At 39.9% G+C, this 22,073-nt stretch overlaps 2 protein-coding genes across 5 annotated transcripts in view; both read left to right on the top strand.

Annotated features, from left to right (window-relative positions):
- itsn2b (intersectin 2b) overlaps window positions 1–7,571 on the top strand; it is a 28,511-nt gene extending 20,940 nt beyond the window's left edge. For all 4 annotated transcript variants that reach the window (XM_019891143.1, XM_019891132.1, XM_019891114.1 and 1 more), the window contains 13 exons: window positions 1,569–1,690; window positions 1,756–1,862; window positions 1,944–2,127; window positions 3,111–3,209; window positions 3,297–3,380; window positions 3,514–3,597; window positions 3,718–3,780; window positions 3,928–4,077; window positions 4,177–4,295; window positions 4,602–4,684; window positions 4,768–4,851; window positions 5,024–5,197; window positions 5,891–7,571. In XM_019891143.1, the coding sequence (XP_019746702.1) occupies window positions 1,569–1,690; window positions 1,756–1,862; window positions 1,944–2,127; window positions 3,111–3,209; window positions 3,297–3,380; window positions 3,514–3,597; window positions 3,718–3,780; window positions 3,928–4,077; window positions 4,177–4,295; window positions 4,602–4,684; window positions 4,768–4,851; window positions 5,024–5,197; window positions 5,891–6,039 (1,502 nt within the window). In that variant the 3' untranslated portion in view covers window positions 6,040–7,571. The remainder of the gene's footprint in view (window positions 1–1,568; window positions 1,691–1,755; window positions 1,863–1,943; window positions 2,128–3,110; window positions 3,210–3,296; window positions 3,381–3,513; window positions 3,598–3,717; window positions 3,781–3,927; window positions 4,078–4,176; window positions 4,296–4,601; window positions 4,685–4,767; window positions 4,852–5,023; window positions 5,198–5,890) is intronic.
- Window positions 7,572–12,117: 4,546 nt separating this feature from the next.
- eva1ab (eva-1 homolog A, regulator of programmed cell death b) lies at window positions 12,118–20,649 on the top strand. The gene is made up of 4 exons (XM_019891226.1): window positions 12,118–12,515; window positions 17,067–17,235; window positions 18,448–18,810; window positions 19,933–20,649. The coding sequence occupies exons 2-4, from the start codon at window positions 17,133–17,135 to the stop codon at window positions 20,043–20,045; spliced, it is 579 nt and encodes a 192-aa protein (XP_019746785.1). The 5' UTR covers window positions 12,118–12,515; window positions 17,067–17,132; the 3' UTR covers window positions 20,046–20,649.
- Window positions 20,650–22,073: the final 1,424 nt, after the last annotated feature.

Below are 22,073 nucleotides of genomic sequence, written 5' to 3'. Positions count from 1 at the left end.
GCTGGGCTTCTTCTAGCTCTCAGAGGCTTTTGAAGTTTCTGATGCAAAACACCTTTGTGCCTTTTTAAAAACAATTATTCAGAGAGAGAGAGAGAGAGATGGATAGTGGGTCTCTCTATGGTTCATGCTTTTGTCCCTCAGGTGTTTTCCACCCAACTTCTTCTACTTCCTTCTTGCTCAGCATCTATTCTCTCTTTTTGGGGGGGGGGGTTTACAATTTATCTCACAGGGATGCCTTGACGTTTGTTCGTGCCTTCTTTAGATTATCCTCAGTAAAAGTGGAAGCCTAATAATGTTTGCCTACAAGACTACAACATTGATTTTTATTAACAGCATGCAAGCTTGAGGGAAAACCTGTGTCTAGTGCACTGCCACGCTGTGCTAAAGCTTAGATTTTTATTTTATTTTTTAATTCCTTATGAATTATCTCACTCATGTATTCCAAGCTCTCCTCAGATTTAAAGCTTCAAGAAAACAGGGTAAAAAGCACTGATCGGAATGATGTATTTATTTTCTTTGGGTTCTGCCTTAAAACATTAAAGCTTTGTTGAATTTCACACTTAAGTGTTAGTGTGATTATTCCTGCATATTGTTTACGCGCGTTTGTGTGTGTGTATTGTGTGTAGGTGCATGCATGCATGTTTGTGTGAATCAGCAACATGATTAAGAGGGGATACACTTAAGGGAAACAACCACCTGACTGTTTCAATAACCCTAAATTGAATAGACTAAATCAAACTTAACAATTTCCCCGGTTGATGATTGTTAAAGGACCATTTTTCAATCTCCATATATATATATATATATATATATATATATTTTTTTTTTTTTTTTTTCTTGAGAGGATTTTTGCCAGTTTCAAATATCTAAGATGATTGTGGCTCATCTAAGATCCTCTCAACCTTTGATTTTTTTTCGATGGCTGTAGAACAAACTCAACACCCTTTCTGCTCCGAACATGCCACCATGAACTAAAGAAAGAATCCCTCTCCGTGTTTTGGTACAAACAGATTTATTTTGCGCATGGAAACATTTGTAATCTGTCACCATCAACACGGAGAAAACAGCCGGAAGGTGAGAGAGACAAAGACAAAGGGTTGACTAGCCTGACAAGTCGATTGTGTAGACGGGGACTGAGGAAAGTACTTTTTTTCTTCAAATTTTTTTTAGGCATTTATATGTTACATATGTCAGGTGATGACTTTGGAGACCAGATTTCAATTTTTGAACCTTTGGGATGAGGTAGACAGTGAGTGTGTGGTTCGAGAAGCAGAAAGAACAACAGTGAGTTTGGCCTGCTCACAAAAATTAAATCATGGTAAGTATACACCCGTTGTGTTGCCATTGTTCCCAACAGAGACCAGAAAGCTCGAATCGTAGCCTGATTACTTTTTTTGCCGAAACGTCCATGTGGAGGCAGCGTATGCATTGTTAAAATGCTGCTGTGGTTTAGTAAAAGTGCTGAGTTATAGTGGATTGACATTTTTGTAAATTGTTTTTTTTTTTTTTGTTTGTTTGTTTTTGCATCCAAAATACCCCGTCTTGTGTGTGTTTTATGTGTGCTGTAGGGTGTGCAGACCTGACCAGCTTGGACTCTCTGAGCCCGCTCGAGAAGAAGAGGCAAGGCTACATTCATGAGCTGCTACAGACTGAGGAGAGATACGTGGAGGACTTGCAGACAGTGGTTGAGGTGCGACAAAACAAACCCTCTTAACTATATGTCTGCGGGGCAAATATTTCTGGTTCTCCTTTTAGGTTTTCTATAAGCCCATGTCGGAATCTGGACGACTGAATAAATCAGAGATGAACATGATCTTTGCCAACTGGAAAGAATTGATTGCCTGCAACACTAAGCTTCTCAAGTTAGTGCCACATCCATTAGAATGTTTTACAAATATTTTACGTGTGCTTCAATCCTTACAGTATGGATTACATTTTTTTAGGGCGTTGTCTGTTCGAAAGAAGAGCGGCGGTGAGAACATGCCAGTGCAGAAAGTGGGAGATATCCTGGTTGCCGAGCTGTCCCACATGCAGCCGTACATCCACTTCTGCTCATGTCAAATTAAAGGAGCCGCGCTGCTGCAGACTCGCACCGACAACGAGCCCGACTTCAAGACGTTCCTCAAGGTAAGGGGGGGGGGCCTCTTGCTGCCTCCACATCACTGAGAAGTCATGTTTTTTTTCTGTATACATCCTAATTTCATGGATCACCAGCGCCAGTCCTCTAGGAACCCTGTCCTGCATATTTTATGGTTCCCTCCACTAATACACCTGATTCCAATGATCAGCTCATTGACAAGCTCTGCAGAAGCCTGGTAACAATCCTGATCATTTGAATCAGATGTGTTGAAGGAGGGAGACAATCCAAAACATGCAGGCTATGGGCCCTCTAGGACCTAAGTTGGTGACCCCTGTCCTAAATGTATACATTTTCAATCCTCTGTTTTTACATGAAGTTAATAATAATTGTATTACATAGCCCTTCTCTTATTGCGTAGTATAAAAATTGTGTGATGAAAAAAAAGCCATTTCCAATGAGTACAGGAATCTATATGATTTACACCAGTTTTTTTAAGTGCTTTTGTTCCATCTAAAAGAACTCATACTTTTTTTCCCTAGCCCTATTGTATTGAAGTTAATTTTGATAAATAACAATATTGTGGAGAATTGAGTATTTCAGTCGTTTAATTTGAGAGGAAAAAAGTTAAACTCATTGTGTAGAATCAATCACCTTACGCAGTGAAATATTTCTTTTGGTGATCTTAACTGAAAGCTAACAAAACTAATAGTTCACCAACACAAGAAATTTGAAAATTATGTGAGCACCAGTCCAAATGAAATTTCTATGTAGAAATTTAAAAAGAATTTCACTTCTCCTGTGTTTGTCTTCGTTTTTTAAAATTGGAACTACTAAAATAAATGAATGAGATATGTTTTTTTTGGGGGGGGCGCGGGGGGGCAAGATACAGCTGAATTTCTTATTCCCACATGCTGAGTTCAAAGGGAAAAAGATTTGAGTCTTGCCAAAAGTTTTCATTTATTGAGCGCCCGTGTTATTAAAGCTAACCATTTGTGGTATGTCAAATCTTATCTTTGCTGTCATTTGTCAGAAAATTGGTACAGACTACAGATGTAAAGGGATGCCACTGTCCAGCTTCCTGCTCAAACCCATGCAGAGGATCACACGCTACCCACTGCACATCAAAAGTGTATGTACAGCATGTCCACATGCTTCTCGTATTGTGTCCAATAAGAACAAAAGCAAAAACAATCTTATTTGTGTTGTCTTTCAAAAGATTCTGGAGTGCACTGCGGAGGGTCATGCCGACAGAAGTCCTCTGAAAGAAGCTCTGGAGCGGGCCGAGGAACTCTGTCAACAGGTGTGTAATGAACATCATGCATTTTCATATTTTAGTGACTTAGAGTAAGTAATTGTATCACAAAGCAATTTGAGGATACATTTACACACGAGCTTTTTGGGTCGTTTTTACATGGATCTTTTGTGCCAACCAGGTCAATGAAGGCGTGAGAGATAAGGAGAACTCGGATAGGCTGGAGTGGATTCAGAATCATGTCATATGTGATGGCGCAGCCGAGGTGATAAGTTGAAACTTCTACCAAATTGAAAATGATTAAATGCATTTTGAGTTCTTATGTAAATTGCTGACATTGACGCACACCACTAGAAAAAAAGAATTATTTTGTCTCTTTCCACAGAATATTGTTTTTAACTCTATCACCAACTGTTTGGGCCCAAGAAAATTACTCCACAGTGGCAAGGTGACTGATGTTAACTAAACCGTCTCGACTGACAGACAAATGTTCCAACTACTATCCCTGCCCTCATTTAATATTTTGGCTCCGATTTGTTTGATTCCTTTTTCGGTGTGGATCTTAATTAGCAGTTGTCTTTATTATATTTGCAAGATGTACAAAGCAAAGAGCAACAAGGAACTTTGGGCCTTCCTCTTCAACGACTTCCTACTCTTGACTAACTCTGGGAAGCAATTCACCTCATCTGGCATTGATAAACTGTTCAGCACCAAGAACAGTGCACAGCTCAAAATGTACAAGCCGGTAAGAAATACAATTTCATTCTGGCCGTCAACCTGACCTTTTTTTTTTTTTTTTTTTTTTTTGCATTGATATGTTTTGCATTGATATGTTTTCCTGCAGCCTGTTCTGCTCAATGAAGTTCTGGTGAAACTGCCGGATCCTTCAAGTGACGAACCCATCTTCCACATCTCGCACATCGACACAGTTTACATACTAAAGACGGACAACATCAATGAACGGTATGGATGGGCACGCACGCATGCACGCACACACACACACACACACACACACACACACACACACACACACACACACACTCTGTCCGTCTGTAGTGAATTTTACCATTCACCTCCTTGCAAAAGTACAGCACGTTATGCCAAAAGACCTCAAACGGTGAACAAATGCATTCAAAACTTTAGAGAAGGTCAAATAAAGGTAACTGCGAAAGTTAAACTGCCTATTATTTAAGGTTCGTCCTGAATTAATTCCCAAAAGCTGAATATCACAAACTCTTGATGATCATTTTGATCCTTTTGTGTTTGCAGGACAGCCTGGGTTCAGAAAATTAAGGCAGCGTCTGAAGAATATATCGAGAAGGAAAAGAAAAAGCGGGACAAGGCCTACCACTGTATGCACCTCACACACTCATATCGATATTACATCAAATGTGATGGTCCCTGTAGATGAATGAGTCTGTGCTTGTGCTTTTAGCTCGATCCATGAAGGGAACTGGAATCGGCCGTCTCCTCGTCACAGTCTTGGAAGCCACAGAGCTAAAGGCGCTCAGGTCCAATGGTCAGTGTGAACCCTTGCACAATAGGCTGGCTTTTGACAATGACATAATTGCATGAGTTCTTCTTGTTCGGCCCATTAGCCATTGTGTTAATATATTTTAAGTGCTTTTAAATGAACTCTCTGATGTTTTTCTTTCACCCTCGTCATACTTTCTGTCCTCTCCCTGCTACAGGTAAAATTAATCCGTACTGCGAGGTGACCATGGGAGCTCAGGTCTTCACGTCCCGAACGCTCACTGACACTGTGTCCCCTAAGTGGAACTTCAACTGTCAGTTCCAAATCAAGGACATCTACCAAGACGTCCTCAGCATCACCATATATGAGAGGGACCTGTTTGCTCCTGATGGTCAGTTCTTCACAAAACCGACCCTCATGACATCCAGTACATTTTGAGATGGGAAGTCTTACAGAGTGCTGTTGTTGTGGTGATATATTTTTAAAAATTGAGATTGTGTAACATTTCGTTGCCCATTGAAATCTCCTCACTTAGACACACACACACACACACACACACACACACACACACACACATATAAATTTTATTATTTTTTTGCACTTTTCAGCAGTCTCACAATGAGCTCACTTACACAGGATTTACTTTTGGCCTCAGTCAGACTCATTGATGTCACAGCCAACCCCAACGTGCCCCGCCTGTTAAAGGCATACATCCAACACTACTCTGTACTCCGTTTTCTATGTACTTCATGCTGTCATTTTTGTGTTTAAATAAGTACACTTACAATGACGTGCTAAATGATTTTTATAACTGTGCTGTGTGTTTCAACTGTGAACCATGTTTTTTGTTTCATATTTTGTTTTTTGTTTTTTTTAAACTGTGGGTCTTGAAGCATAAAATATCGGGAACAAAAATAAGTGCTTCACTGTATATCAGCCTGAATATCGATGAGTAAGTATTCATATTGTTTAAATAATTTGTGGGGTAGTAAATTTTGGTGAACAACTCTTTTTTTCTATTCCTATTTAGAACAAATCTGGGGAGAAAAATTAACATCACTAAAAATGTTTCTTCTCTTCTCAGATTTCCTGGGACGGACGGAGGTTCCTGTGGCAACCATAAAGAAAGAGCTGGAGACCAAGGGTGCCGTAACAAGACGTCTTCTGCTGCATGAGGTATCCACTGGGGAAGTGTGGGTCCGCCTCGACCTGCAGCTCTTTAACAACAAATAGTTCAACCACAGGATGGCTGTCGCTCGCTTAGCATGCCTTAATACTATGATCGAGGAAGACAGAGAATCTGACTGACATTATACCAATCCTCCAGAAGGGCTATATTCTTTTGCTTGGACAAAAAAGGGAATTTTGATAAATCCTCAGTGAAGCAATTGTTATGTGGTGAATCAGGGCAAAATTCACTGAACAAGTTGTCATAGACTCGAGGTCTTTTGCTCCAGTCTGAAGCAAACATGATTGACGGCTTTGATGACATGCCGTTGCTCCACCGTTCTGAAATGAAAACAATGTCACGGTCATAGTCTACTGCTAGAGCTAGAGGATCTCAGGATATGTCATTCTTGGTCAAGTCACTGTAATGACACAAGGTGCCATCTCCTCTGAGTGTCTGCTCTTGTTTTTGTGTTTGGCAAAGTCTTTGATCTTTTTATTGTGTGGACACAAAAATGCTAGGATCCTTTCAAACTGTTAAACTGTGTGTATAAATGCAACATAATCTCACAATTTGTTTGTAACTAAATGTATATTGTGTTGATAACACAGCATGAAGGACACGCTGCCTTTCTCCTGATATGCCGACTGTGGTTATGTTAGGCTATTTTGTTTGAATGCGCTTTATTTTTAGGGTTTTTCTCCCAATTAACTAATTGAGCGATTTGTTCAAAGCCTTGTGTAACCATTGGAAGGGCTTGTCTTTCATTTCTTTGGGACATTTGGGAAAGAGGTAGGTTTGTTTAATGGTGATTCATTTTATTTTTAATTTTTACATTGTGACTGGTAATACGATCAACATCTTTTTTCCCCCTCTCATAAAGTCCTGTGGAAACATCTTTCAAGCTGAAACAAATCCAGCCGCTCTGCAATATCATTAATCATTCTCTTTCATGTTCTGTTTTAAATGAATCCTGCTAATGTTTATTTACAGATTGTGTCAATTTTATCAAGACTAATTTACAGTGTGACATCTATTCTTCCATCCATCCCACCACAGATTTGAATGTCACCCCACCCTCAGCGATGGTTAATGATCTAACAGTAAATGCCAGCTGGGGTTCCGGATAGTAATTACAATGTGTATTTATTTCTTAAATTATGTGTGGGGCCATCCAAAGGTATCATGCAGCCCTTGTCAGCCTAATCATGTTTTTATTCACTGGGATTGTTTTTAGGGTGGGCAAAGCATGTTAGCGTATTTTCTGTGATTGTTAAGTATTGCTTTAAATCACCTCACTTGCTTTACCTCTACTCTCTTATCAGGTCAACTAGGTTGTTTTTATTTCTCTTAACTTAAAATTATGTGATTTATCGATTTTTATTTTATTTCTTTGTAGAGACTGAGCTGCCTATGTGCTCCGAACCGAACACTTGGAAAAATGTACGGTTGGTTGTACTGTTTTTACGTTTTGCAACCATCTGCTGTGCCCGCTGAGTCTGTCTGTTTACCTGCTGTTTGCACTCACCTGTGCCAGAATGAGGCACTCAAACGGGGGTTCTTGAGTCAAAGTAAAAATATTAAAACTTCCACATTATTTGAAAGGCTCACAGTTATTTTGATATGCCAATACAGGTACAGCAAAGAATTCAAAATTTGAGTGTTTTACTAATGGATCGCTATGTTTCTAACTCAACTGAAATCTGGAATGTCCAAAAATCTTTTTTTTTTTTTTTAATACAACTCTTCTTCTCCTTAGCATAATTTGTATATTGTGGGTAACATATAAAGACATTCATTAAAACTGTTACTCACTGGGTAAGTATACAGTATGTAAATACTGCATTACATTTTGTTTTATCAAAGTAAACATGGTTTCATTGTTTTATTTTGAATCCCTTTTGTGCAGAGTGGACAGGGATGGAATTTTGGAAGAGTGGAGTGCACAAATAGACCTCATTAAGTCCTTCTTCACCCTCCACTTGTTCCGGGTGTACGGGAGCAACAGTGATTGCATAACCACACTGACAGTGGCTGTGAGAAAGGCTGACAAACGCATACACGAGCTCACAGCTGTGCAGCACAACATCAGCTGGAGTCAACTTACTGTGCTGCCCAGAGGGGGGTTTTTAATGTTGGGAGGCTAACATTACTATAAGTGACTCATGCTCCTTTTTGGACTGAAACAGAATCATACACAAAGAACCATTGCTGAGTTTGAGAATCGAAAGCCAAATAATCACTTTTCTAGGTGGTTCGCATGTGTTTTTTAGTGTACGTTCGTGCCTTGAGATAACGAGTTGTATTCGTTCCGAGACCAAAACAACTCAGACGTCAAATCACCTTTCCCCTTAGAAATGAATGGAGATGCCATTGATCCGCAAGGAGCCCCCCCCCAAAGGAGTAATGTTTTAATGACAATGGTGAGTGCATTTCCCTTTTGCCACTACTGGAAACATTCGGTGACTCACAAAAAAGTAAAAGAAATAGCCAAACCAAATAATTTCATTGCTCACTGAGCTGATGTCTCATGATTTGTCATCATCTTGAATGATCATGTTTTGCGCTCATTTTCGCTGATATTTCAGGCATCTCTTTCCATAAAATGGTGAACACCATACTGTACTGTTGTTTGATTTCTGATATCCCGCTGTGCAAATACATCTGTTGATGTTCCTTAAATTATTCAAATCTGTAGGTTTCTCTCACATACTGTGTACGGTTGCAATGCGACAGAAATAGCCCCAGCAAATGGGAAAAAGACGGAGCGAGAGAGAAATACGGAATAAAGACAAAATGCAGCAAAGCAGAAGCAAAGCGCTACAGAGTAGTTGGAGGCAAGGTGGAAGTAAAGAAGAATAAACACGTATGAGGGCTGAACAGAAAGGCAGAGTGACAGTCTGAGAGGCCCTGAGTTCCACTTGACTCAGTCATGGGAATGATTTGATTATTACCACATGAACAGCTGTCTTATATAACATACACACACACACACAGACCTAAATAATGGCAAAGGAGCCACATCCTGGACAGAAAACCGAAAACAAGCACAGGTGGCCTATACAAACAAAAGTCCTGACAAGTTCTCATCAGAGTTTACATGTGAAATGAATGCTACTGTACATATGTACTGTATGTCACTGCAAGCACATACAGATGAGTATTGAGTGTATTTTCACCATTGCGGCCTCAGGGCAAGTCATGTTAGCAAAGCACCTGATGAATGCAGTTCATAGCATGACAAGTGTGCAAGACTCAGGTGCAACTCATGGAAATCAGAGGTCCATTTTTTTTCTCCCCATCAATGAGTTTCAACAACACTGTCAAATATACTAAAGATGAATATTGAAGCATCCCTGTGCTGAAGTCCTCCGGTAGCCGTCAGGGGAGATACACAATTTGCCCGCTATAGGTTGGCACAAAACAGTTAATTTTAACCATAAAGAGTTGAGAGGTTTAAGACAGTGCTTCTCAAATTTTAAGTACAACCTTAAAAAAAAAAAACTTTGCTCTCCAAGAACCACGCTAATGAACCGAGACTAAAATACACGAGTCAGCCCAAGTGTTCATCACAAACAAAGCAGAGGTTTCATTCCTAAAATGTAAGCAGTATATAATGTTATCAGAAGCTAATGTAGCATTTTGCAGTTGGAGCACTAGCTACTGTGAAGCTTGTTTTACACGTTTATTTCTCAGTGCCGTAATGAAACCACCAATATTCTTCCAGATAGAGAGAGGCCAGGGAACAATTGTGAATGTACTGTTATATGCAGCCTGGTGTGGAAACACTCTGAAATGTGCTGAGATTTGATATTGACTCTTCAGATGCGCTATTCTTACGAGTCCAATTAAAGTGCCTTCAGCACTGATTGCCCTCATACACGTGTACGTATTTGTGTGCATGTGTGTGAAGTAAAACTTCACCTACTGTGGATATAAAAAGATCACACTCTTGTTGAAATGTCAGGTTTTTGAGATACAGTATAAAAAGAGAGGACAAGATAAATCATTTCAAGTCTTTTCCGACCATCAATTTGGCCAATAATCTATACAGCTCCATTTACTGGAATGTGGCTGTCTTCACAATAAAAATTTGTCACACTCAAAATGGGATTATCACAATTATCACAATTTAAACTGTCTCTGAATAATCTAAAATAAAGTAAAGATACAGTATTCTACTAGGGTATCATGACATTTTTTTGTTGTTGTTTTGCTTTCCAGCAGCAGCCTGAAAGTTTTGTGTTAGCTCGCACTGACTGCTATTTGCAGGCGAAGTCCCCCGGTTCCACCAGAAGAAAAATAGCCCCAAACCATAATGCTGCCACCACCATGCTTTGGATCATAGCACGTTTTTCCACATATTTTTGGGAGGGATATTTTTTTACGATCCTATGAAATCAAGGTTGAACTTTTTGGCCAAATGGTATGTTTGGCGAAAACAAAATACTGTAACTTTATACTTGGGGTCCTTCGTCAAGGTTGAGGGAATTATGACCAATTTTAAATGGCAGTCATATTAATGGTGAAAAAAAAGTTTTGAAATGATTTGACTTTTTGTGATGTAAAAAAAAAACCTGACATTTGAACAAGGGTGTGTTGACTTTTTTATATTAATCTTCCACATTCACCTACCCAATTGTGTTGGACTTTTTTTTCTCCTGTCAATTCCAATACATTTTGCTTCATGTTTTTAAGCATGCATAAGTCCATCCTGTGCTCCGATAAAAGTCCTGGGAGAGAGAGTAAAGTCGTCAGGCTTGGCACCAAAGTAACCTGCCGACATGACAGGTCAGCTCATAAAAATTTCACACATCCAGTGTAAATGCAGTTTTAGAAAAACCAATGATTTAGCAAAAAAAAAACACTTAACAGCAGCAAACACAACCTGCAGTGTTGTTGTTGTTGGTGTGTGTTTGTGTTTGAAATTAGGGCACATAAACAAGAAAAAAACTGTAGTTAAGTATTGTATATACCGTAATCATGTCTGTGTGTAAACATGCAGCTGTGAAGTGAATTTCTGCCATTATCCTTATATAAGTCACCTTGCAAAACATCCTTGTAAAGGAATCACAGCCATCATGTGCGCACGGCCATCTTGTGAGCTTGTTTAAAAACAATTAAAGGTATGCAGTGTTAAAACTGCTCGCATGTGATTCTGAAAGCACATAGTCCACAGAAATAGTCAGAGAGTCGCATACGATAGCTACTGTTGCTTTATCAAAAGAGCAGTGCGAGCAATACTAAATTAGCATTAGCACTGTAAACAAGCTGACTTTAGCCACAGCTACCATACTGGTTGCATAATAGAATTTGTTAAACTCCAAACTTATCTGTTAGAAAGCATGATTTTTTTTTTTCGAATTTACAATCCGAGTTTGGCATCAGCTACCGCCCTCAGAGGGGATGAGCAATAAACTGCATAAATTTGTTTTGAGAGAAAAGCATTTTGGAACCAGAACAGTGCTGTGTTTGGGCACATTTCATGGGGAATGAGTTCATCAATGTAAGCGTCCAGACCTGCTAAAAATACATTTACAGGTTTAAAGCGAAACAGCCACACACATTGGTAAGTCTGGCCATACAGTGCTATCCATGGAGGTTGACTTCAGGAAAAAAATGAAAGGGAATATTTTCTTCCAGGAGACCGTCTCAGAGTGCACTGTGGCTGACCACAATTACGTCCCACTGAGTTTCATGAAGAAGAGACCACAAGATGCCCACATATCAGCAACTACTAGTCAGAGGGAAGATGTTTCCCATATCAAATTAAGGAACAGAAACCCAATCGGAACAAAGCATATGAACATACTGAATATTAAAGAGAAGGCAAAAAAAAACATTCAATATGAAAAGCTTATAAGACCAACTAAAATAGGACACCAAAGATTATTAAAAAATAAGTGTTGCATCGGACCATAACTGTGTTCTTTTTGAAAATGGCAAACTCTCCCTTCAATCTGTTATGAAGGTACAATTTTTTTTTCCCCACGCAAATGCACAATTTTTATATCCAGCTTCTGTCACTCTCCTCCCACCTCCTCCTCTTGTTCATACTGTACTTTAGTATATTCTCCACAAGCACTTAAGGAAAAGGGAGCAGACATTTGGGAGAGAGTGAGACAGACAGACAGAGAGAGAAAGAGAGAGAGAGAGAAAGAGAGAGAGAGAGAGAGAGAGAGAGACTTGCTTGTCCTGTCGAGGTCTCTCATGTCACAGCTCTGCCCCCGGGGGCCTGACCTCTGCCGTGCCGACTGCAAACCAACCTGGAGAACCTCACACGGTAGAGGAGGGGAGCGCATGTTGGAAAACATTTAACCTGCAAACCTGTATCAAGAAGGAATAGGTGGACGATGGATTAATTATTTTTGAGAACGGGAAGTAAAAGAACGTCTATGTTTGGTGATAGTGTTTTTTTGCAGGAAGGAGGCACGGGAAAAAGGAAAGGGGAGGAGTGGCAGTGAACACAGAAAGGAGAGGAGCACACACGCATGCGGGCAAACAAGAGGAGTAGAGGAGCTGAGAGATGCTGCGGGGAAATGTAAGTGTTAAATCTTCCTTCTTTGTTATTGTTCACAAATGGAAGATGATATTCTATCACTTTTCCACGTTGTTCCGTGATTCTGTGGCACCCATCCCATGCTCCCATTACATCCATCTCCTGTGCTGTGTTTGTGTTTGGGCGTGCATGCTGTCTCCCTCGTGCTCCGCAGGTCATGTTAAAGAGTATCGGTGCTGAGGAGGGAAAGGCCAGTGTCACGTTGAATTAACATCAGCTTCACGTGCATAGCCACACACACACACACACACACACACAGAATGTTTGAACCAACACGAAGAAACAAGATCACTTTGTAGGCAGTGCAAGGAAAGTCTCTTAGCATAATTGTCAGCTTGAATTTTAATTGTATTCAATTAATAAAGACGAGCGGAAATCACGAGCACCAAGCATTTCTTTCTTTTTTTTTTTTTTTTTTAAGCAGCTTATTAATTTATTTGCTTGTAGCTCACTGTGTGAGAACTTGGCCTGGGGTCAGGAGGGTCTAAGGTTCAAAATCTCTCTGTGGACCAAAATAGACTGTCAAGGTGGCCTTGAGCAATCATCAAACTGTTGTCGACCTCGCCCAATATATTAAAATAGTACTACATTATCTATTCATTCTCAAATTATGAGAAGACTATTACTCACTGATTTAAAGAAATATATACACTTTTTCCAGCTGTATGTATTATTTCAATACAGTTATGTCATGCTATGGCAGTTCAACAAAACGCTGTCAATTTCAAATGAATCAAAAGGGCTGTCAAAACAAAGATTTGATTCAGAAAATCGTTTTTTATTTAAAAGATGTGAGTGCATTGAATAGAACTGAATAATTCCATTTTAAAACATCGAGATATATATCGAATCTTTTTTTTTTTTGGAGATATATCTGAAGGAAACGCCACATTTACAGTAACTCATTCATACGGTAAAATGTTGAGGCACTTTTTATTATTATGAGAAAAAGGCAAGTTACCAAAGTTAAGTTGCATTATAACAATAGTTATTAGGTTGATTATGAAAATTAGAGATGTTTGATACCACTTTGTTTCAACCAGTAGTTCCACATGTATTCACTTATTGAGTACTCACTGATATCAAGTACTTTTGATCAATAACATTTCATTTAAGACAATGGCAGTGCAGTGGAACCAAACTTTCTTTCTGACACAGATGATGATTTGCCGATTATCAGACTGCCACATTATAGCGCCAATTACTGCTGTGGAGGACTTATTTGATATCACAAATATTGGTGACTGTTATTCAACCAATCAAACTTTATTGATGTAGTTGGCAGCCTCCATGAGAACTTGATGCCTAAAAACACGGCCAATATCAGTTTTGGTTCCTACCTTTACTGAAAACAAAGTTATAATATGAAAGAATCCGGAACAATAGTAGCAGAAGGCAAGAAAACTGCCAAAGTCAATGTTGCCAGGAAAAAAAAATCAAGTAGGAATTGTTCTTTTTTTTTTTTTTTTATCCCACCGGCCCAAAGTCGTAATGTTAACAGAACAAAGTTGCAAAACCGCAATTATTATTATTATTTTTTTAATTTTAAGTTTTTTCTATTGGCGGCAGTCCTAATATTGTAAGAGTGAAGGCATTTTAATTTTAAAAATACATTTTTAAATGAAAATGTGTTCAAATAAAGCATGGGTGGGGGGGGGATGTAATTCGTAAAAAACATTTTAATTTAAATAAAATAAATTGTGGGAAGGATTGAAAAAGCGAGTCGTTGATGGTATAGTGGTGCCCTCGCCTGACTTCTAATAGGGCAGCGTGGGATGGGTTCCCACTCAGTAATGGTGTGGATGTGTGTGTGAACGGTCGTTCGTCTCGACAAGTATATGTGCCCGGCAATTGACTGGCGACCAGTTCAGGTTGTAGGACCGATGGACAGTGGATTGATGGATGGCTTGTAAAAGTTTTTGTTCTCAAGTGAGCAAATCTAGCTAACTAGCAAGCTATTTTTCTAGCAAACTACCTGTCTAGCAATCTATCTAGCAAGGTTGACAAGTAGGTAGCATGTCTGCCTCACAGTTTTTGTATTTTGGATTTGAATTCCGGGTGCTCATGCTTCCTATCGCATTCCAAAACCATGCATATTAAACATTCATGAGACAGAAAATACCAAAAGAATATTGCTTATTGCCGGCGTCCTGCAGGAACCTCATATGTCATGATTTGGGTAAATGTCATATATTTTCAAAAGTGTAAATCCACGTCCTATAGCACTTGCACTCAACATCCCGAAATCACCTCGACAGCCAGCCAATTTGACATCACTTTGCCGTCCATGTTTGTGTCATCTTGAGTCCCAATGGTGTGTGTGTGCGTGTGTATGTGTGTGTGTGTGTGTGTGTGTGTGTGTGTGTGTGTGTGTGTGTGTGTGTGTGTGTGTGTGTGTGTGTGTGTGTGCGTGTGTGTGTGCGTGTGTGTGTGCGCGTGGCCGCGACTCCGGGCTGATGTGTCATTCTTGTAACACAGATAAATGTGCCTGAAGTGCTAATGAATGCCTGAAATGTGCATTTTATCTGCCCAGCGGGTGCGCATATAGTTCAGCCTCAAATGATTCATACCTTGGCCAAAATTGGAGTTGGAAAGGCATTTTCATCGGTTGAATGCTTTCCTCTGGTTGGATCAACCTGTGTTTTGATGTATTTATTTATCTTTTTAATGAAAGTTCTCCCCTTGAGATCAAACCAATCTGACCTCTGAGTGTTTCGTCATTTCTCTGCATAAGAGCAGTACACACATTTTGATCGTGCTGCAATACCGCTGGCTCAAGCGGTTTAAATTCCTCACGGATCCTTTACTTCTTCAGTCTCAAGTGCATGCCGACGTTACCTTGAAGTCAGTCAGTATAATGTGATGTCTTATGACAGGTGTGAAGAAAAAAAAATCTCTGACTCCTTGTGACAAACTAGATCAAACTGGTCGAATTACAATTAATGCATAGCACTTACAATACCTAATGAGGTCCAATAGAAAACTCCCCTTATAAAGATGATTATGATCAGATTTGATTGATGCTGTCAGAGATATATTCATTGAACAATGGTTGTAGTTTGCAGTGACGTAAAACTGCATTGGATTATGCGAAGAGGCATTTCTTATTTTGGTTTGCTCTTTTCATGGGGGGAAAAAAAGGCTCACATTAATACTTTTGTCATGAAGTATCAATTATAACGAAGCAAAATTATCTTTGTTCAAGACAGAATCTATGACACAGCTCTTGTATCGGAAGTGAGGAAGTTTCATGAATGAGCTGCGGGGCTGCACGTCTAGACAGTTCTATTATGAGCTCTGTGTTTGCTGTCTCTCCATTCACTCTACATTGAGCTTGGCAGGCTACAACTCCTGTTGCACTCATTATGATGTGCCTGTGTGTGGGTACGTCTTTGTGTGAGTCTGTGCTTGTGTGTGTGCTTTTGTGAGTGTGTCTATATGTGCGTCCATGCATGTGTGTGGTTTAGCCTCGGGGCTGTATAGTTGGAAAACAAATACCCGTGGCATTTTTTTGGCAGGCGGGGAAGGATATTTTTATTGTTAATGAATGTGGTTGAATCCCCCATGCAAGATGGGATCATTCCAAAACACGAACAAATATAGATGAAAAAAAACCTTGATACAAATTTGACTTTGATATTTGGCTAAATATCCTTTATCGACGAATTAATCGATTCATTGTTTTTAAATAGATATTTTTAGAGTCTCTATAAATGTTCAGCAAAGTTCTACTGAGCAAAACTGAGCCCACTCAGTGTGAATGTAGCTGAATTTGCCAGAGGTGACGTCATAGTCACTCATCGAGACTGTGCCGACAGCGCCACTGCTGGCCGCAGCCAAGTCATGCGCACAGTTGCTTCAAAACAATTGATCAACAATAATTAATGATTAATAAATCGATTCTTCAAAATCAGCTTTGCAAACATTTTTTAATGGAAATAAAAGTGATTTACAGATTTAAATTTCATACTATAAATTTCTATGATACCATTGATACTCCACGTCTCCATTTGATTCCTTTTCATCTTTTTGTTAGCATTAGCAAAGTTATGGAAACATTGTTTTGATTACATAAAGGCCTGAGCCAATGCATGTTATCTCTTTTTTTTCCGTTGTGCCAAGTCAAGAAAACACGTACCGTATATCATGAAAATTAATTTTTACTTCTTAGTTTGTGCGTACGTACATCCGGTCTGTATTGTTTGACTTTTTCTTAAGGAAAGCGGGGTTGAGTCAGGAGCCACTTCTGCTTTTACCAGAGCCTTTTTTTTACACTGTACTTCTCATTAACTAGAGAGTGTGGATAATATTATGAGTAATTATCTTCGATTTGTCTCATGGCAGCTCAGTGATGTGTCAGTCTTTTCCCTAACAGCATGCTTCTTAATGTGTTCCATAGCAATAATATGATATTGTTTTGCTGGTGTTTAAAACACGTGAATGTACCTAATGTGGTGTCCAGTAATCGTCTCTTTCCAAAATATTTTGAAACCATTCTCTCTTTGTCTTCTGTTATTTGTTGTTCTTATGAAGAGATGAGTATGAGAACTCCGGTGAGGGCTGAAGCAGATTCCAATAAGATCAACTCCCTGTGAAGTGATGAGTACTCAGACCACAGAGGGCCCCAACACTGATGTGATGGTGGTCTCCAAGGAGATGGCATTGCTTAGCAACATACTGGCAGCTTACACCTTCATCACAGGTACGACGCATGTTGTGCAAAACATGCGCTACAGTCTGAATATATTGTGCATCTTCTGTGTCTATATATCTCACAATATATATCTATATCTATATATCTTTACAATATGGTCTCATGAGTGCACAGTAAGGATAGTGTTATATTAATGCACTGAACTCTTTTTCCAGAAAGTGCCACTGCAATCACGTAAAAGTGAGAAAATCGGTTGAGTTAGATCGTTATTTTATTGATCCCTAGGAAATTCTGGGATTCTGTTGTAGCAATAACAGTAAAAAAATGGCTGATGTCTTGTAGTAAAAAAGTATCATGAAATAGTATTAAAAAAACCCGAAAAAATCCATTCGGAAGCTGTTTGAGACATTTCAAATGGTTAGCGAACATCCTTTCGACTGCTTGCGTCCTTGAATGAACCCTGATGAAAAAAATAATTGATAGGTGCGCACACACTTGCAAAACTTGGCCACTCAGTGAGATACGGCCTTAAGTGCCCACTTCATGGCGCAGATGTGATGCCGCGAGAATTTAAAGGGAGTCAAACTGCTTTGATGTCTCTTACTGAAGTTGGTTGTGACTACTCCCAAAGTGGCTCGCTCTTGCAAATGCAACGACCTGCACTCATCTGCAAAATTACCCATATTGTGTCTCACTCACCACCGTACATAGATACGCCTTGTGTTGCAACAAATTTACACCAGTCACAAAAACAGAGCCTGAGTGCAGTAATAGTAATAACAGTACTTAATAATGGTCTTGTCTTAATTTACTTGCAAATTAACCGGTGAAATCTGGGCCTGTTTCATCAGTGAGAACTATAATATTGCATAAACGGCTACGCTGGTTAATTTTACATTCGGCCATCTAGTGGGAGAGCATTTCATTATTTGCCTACCATACTACATCATTGGCACAGGTGCATACTGTAGATGAACAAAGATACATTACTGTATTGGATATAATCTGACCACTATTGTTAATAGTTCGACTACCGTAATTGGAAATTGGATAATTTTCTGCGGCACACCTGATGAACTCGACCAGCACAATGGTTAGGAATCACTGATTTATGCTGTACGGAAGTGTTGGATGATTCTGTGACTGGATGTTTCAACAGCAGAGAGAAATCAGGGGGAAAAAAACAAAGCCAATATTAAAACTTCAAGTGTTACAACAAGTGAAGAAAGTTGTTCTGTCTGTTTGATCTCTCTCCGCCAGACCAACCCGAAAGGACGGCGCTGGTGTTTCTGGGTGGAGTGTCTGTCGGTCTCCTTGTCACGCTCTGTGCCGTCGTCTTCCAGATACACTGTCGCGCCGACTGTCACTATGGCAACAGTAAACACCCTCGCCATCGCCATCACCACCGCCACAGGCGTCATCATCACCATCATGTCTGTCAGCACCGCCAGCAACACGTCGACACCAACCCGGATAACATGGCCGTCGTCGCCTCGGAGGTCGCCAGGCCGGCCGGGGACAGCGAATCGGAGGACTGGGATGAGACAACGGACATGTCATCACGAAGGCGCAGACGCTTTGAGAGGGCCTTGCTGCACGCCAGCATGTTTACATCAGCTGAGGGTATCTAACATACACACTCACAAAAAATATGTGCATGATCTACTAATTCCTCTGAGTGTTTCAAGAACTTTATTGAGCTCAGACGCGTATTTTACATGCGAAATGCCATTAATGCAGCGGCACTGTGGTCGCCTGGTTTGGACGTCCACCTCACAGTGCAGCGGTACTACAGGGTTTGATTCCGGCCCTGGCCTTCCTGTGTGAAGTTTGCATGTTCTCCCCGTGCCTGTGTGGGTTTGCTCCAGGTACTCCGGTTTCCTCCCACATTCCCAAAAACATGCATGGCAGGTTAATGGGACATTCCAAATTGTCCATAGGTGTGATTGTGAGTGAATGGTCATTTGTTATGTATGCCCTGCTGATTGGCTGGCAACCAGTTCAGGGTGTACCCCGCCTACTGCCCAAAGACAGCTGGGATAGGCTCCAGCACACCGCGTGACCCTTGTAGGGATATCGAATCAGAAAATGGATAGATCGATTGATAAAAAAAAAAAAAAATGCTCTGCCATATTTTATTTTATGAAAACAGACTGTATTTACATAAACGAAATGTAAACAAAAAGGTTTTGTTGCATTATTTGCTTCAATTCAACGGACATTCTGGTGTGTGCAGATCATACACCAATGGCCAGAATATTACAGCTTTATATGGACACATTAGTGGCTTCATCTTTAAGCTGAAGTAATATTTTTCATTTTTCGCAGAGGATTAAAAAAAAATGCTTGTGAGAAATGTTACATTTTAAGTCTACATATTTTGCCTCACCATTTGTGTTTGAATATCCATCGCTTAACGGTCTTTAACGCGGCAACACCGATTCTGTTAGTTGGCCGATGGATGGCCTTTTTCATTGTGTGTTAACATTAAGACAGTCTCCCTTCTTTTGCTTGTTTCTCCCTCCTTTTGCAAGGTTGATTCGAACGCACACTTCTTAAAAATAGAAATGTTTTGCAGTGGTCAAAGATAATTTGACGCTGATGTGGATTGATGGTCATTGAGGGTGTGTGTGTGTGTGTGTGTGTGTGTGTGTGTGTGTGTGTGTGTGTTGTGTGTGTGTGTGTGTGTGTGTGTGTGTGTGTGTGTGTGTGTGTGTGTGTGTGTGTGTGTATGTGTGAGATCAGAGCTGGACCGGGCCCAGCGGCTAGAGGAGCGGGAAAGGATCCTGAGAGAAATCTGGTTGAACGGACAGCCAGATATCAGCACAGTCACTCAGAGCCTCAACAGATATTACTGACTAATGATGAAACACGCTGAAGGATGAATGGAAGGAAGGATGGAGGACTTAAACCAGGGGTCTTCAATCCTCTGTCCTAAATGTTTTGCACCTCTTCCTGCTGCAACATTCCACAACAGCATTGAAGACCGCTGACTTAAAGGAAAGATACACAAAGCAACAGAGGATGCGTGAAAATGTGTGTCCACGAATGGACAAAGTGGCTGTCATGATTTGTCTACACATTTGCTCACTAACATATTGTTCAGTTTCAAACACAATTTAAATGGTGCTTTTGTATACATAAGGAATGTGAATCTGTCTGTTTATGGGACACACATGCTTTGCATTCCATCTTTTTGATGCTTCGGAAGCTGGAAATAACGGAAAAAGAAAAAGGTAAGAATGGACATGATGGTTTGATTTTGGTGCTTTTACTGTTGTTGTGTCGCATTCCTTAAATAAAGTGGATGCATATAGAATGAAAGTGAGTGAGTCTGTCACTTGTACACATGTGTTGCAGCAAAGATGTTTCACCCTTTCATTGATAGGATTCCCTCTGCCTCACTGTCTGGGGCCAATACGTGGAAATATCACTATGAGCCCAACCAATTCATTCATTCAATTCATTCTCGTCTGCATATTTGAGGTCGGTCACGGGGGCAACATCTTAAGCAGAGGAGCCCAGACTTCACTCTCCCTAGCCACTTCATCCAGCTCCTCCTGGGGGGATCCCAAGGCGTTCTAAAGCCAGGCGAGGGACATAGTCTCTTCAGCATGTCCCAATAAAGGGACCCTTCGAATTTTGACATTTTTCTCCCTCTCCCTTCACACTGGTCAGAACATTAGTTACACTTGAGACCCAATACAATGTCAAAACCTTACAAAGATTATGTTCCGTTTTAAAAGGAAGTCATTTCTAAGTATGTTTATTATTGTGGATGTAGTAACTCAACTGAACTCTTTCTCAACTCTCACTTTCAAGGACAGCGATTACTACAGTGGACAGTTTACCATGTTATCAGGTTACAGGGTGCATATAAGGGTTAAGATGCAGCTTTCACTTCAGAGGAACAGCTATTAAATGCCCCAAATCGTTTGAATCACAATTGCTTGTTTCTAAATCAAAAAGGGCATTCAATTGTATTGTTGTTTTTGTATTGTTGCGCCCTCGTGAGGTCAAAAGCTGCTACAGTATATTTCCGAACTCGAAGTCAACTTGAATTCACACCATTTTTACTCTTTGTGCCTAAATGACCACAGATGACTCTGAGATTGGCCAAGTCATAACTAAATTCAGATAACACCAATTATGGCCATCCCACTATCCAATTTTTATACAACTTAACCTGTTCAGGGTCGCAGGAACTCTGCCGACTTCGTGGAAAAGGCAGACCACACCCGAGATTAGGTCAAATCCATATTGTGCAAACTTTTATAGAACTTTTAAAAAATGAAAATATTGTATCTCAAATACCTGATGTGTTATTGGTAAATAAAAAAGTCGCATTTTTTTTTATTAACGTCCAAATAATTTTACGCACACATAGCGTCATCTCTGACTACAATGTCCTGTTAACCGGTGTAATAAGATAGATGATAAGAGGTATACTGGCCAAGTCATAACTAAATTCAGATAACACCAATTATGGCCATCCCACTATCCAATTTTTATACAACTTAACCTGTTCAGGGTCGCAGGAACTCTGCCGACTTCGTGGAAAAGGCAGACCACACCCGAGATTAGGTCAAATCCATATTGTGCAAACTTTTATAGAACTTTTAAAAAATGAAAATATTGTATCTCAAATACCTGATGTGTTATTGGTAAATAAAAAAGTCGCATTTTTTTTTTTATTAACGTCCAAAATCATTTTACGCACACATAGCGTCATCTCTGACTACAATGACCTGTTAACCGGTGTAATAAGATAGATGACAACAGGTATATTATAATGAGATGAGATCATGAGAAAATAATAGTGTTTTTTAAAAGTGCGTTATAAAATAAGTTGATTCATTTGATGATGATGACTTTCCACTCTACTC

The sequence above is a fragment of the Hippocampus comes genome, unplaced genomic scaffold (genome assembly GCF_001891065.2).
Source record: "Hippocampus comes isolate QL1 unplaced genomic scaffold, H_comes_QL1_v1.1 scaffold275, whole genome shotgun sequence".
Taxonomy (NCBI): Eukaryota; Metazoa; Chordata; class Actinopteri; order Syngnathiformes; family Syngnathidae; genus Hippocampus; species Hippocampus comes.
The sequence above is the reverse complement of the archived record's forward strand: the minus strand, read 5'-3'. Positions and strand labels throughout refer to the sequence as shown.

Bases quoted from the DNA above. Each gene is read 5' to 3' on its own strand.
- eva1ab (XM_019891226.1), top strand. From the start codon at position 17,133: ATGAGTACTCAGACCACAGAGGGCCCCAACACTGATGTGATGGTGGTC. The intron at 17,236-18,447 runs GTACGACGCATG...TCTCTCCGCCAG, and splicing joins AGCTTACACCTTCATCACAG to ACCAACCCGAAAGGACGGCG. The intron at 18,811-19,932 runs GTATCTAACATA...GTGTGAGATCAG, and splicing joins CATGTTTACATCAGCTGAGG to AGCTGGACCGGGCCCAGCGG.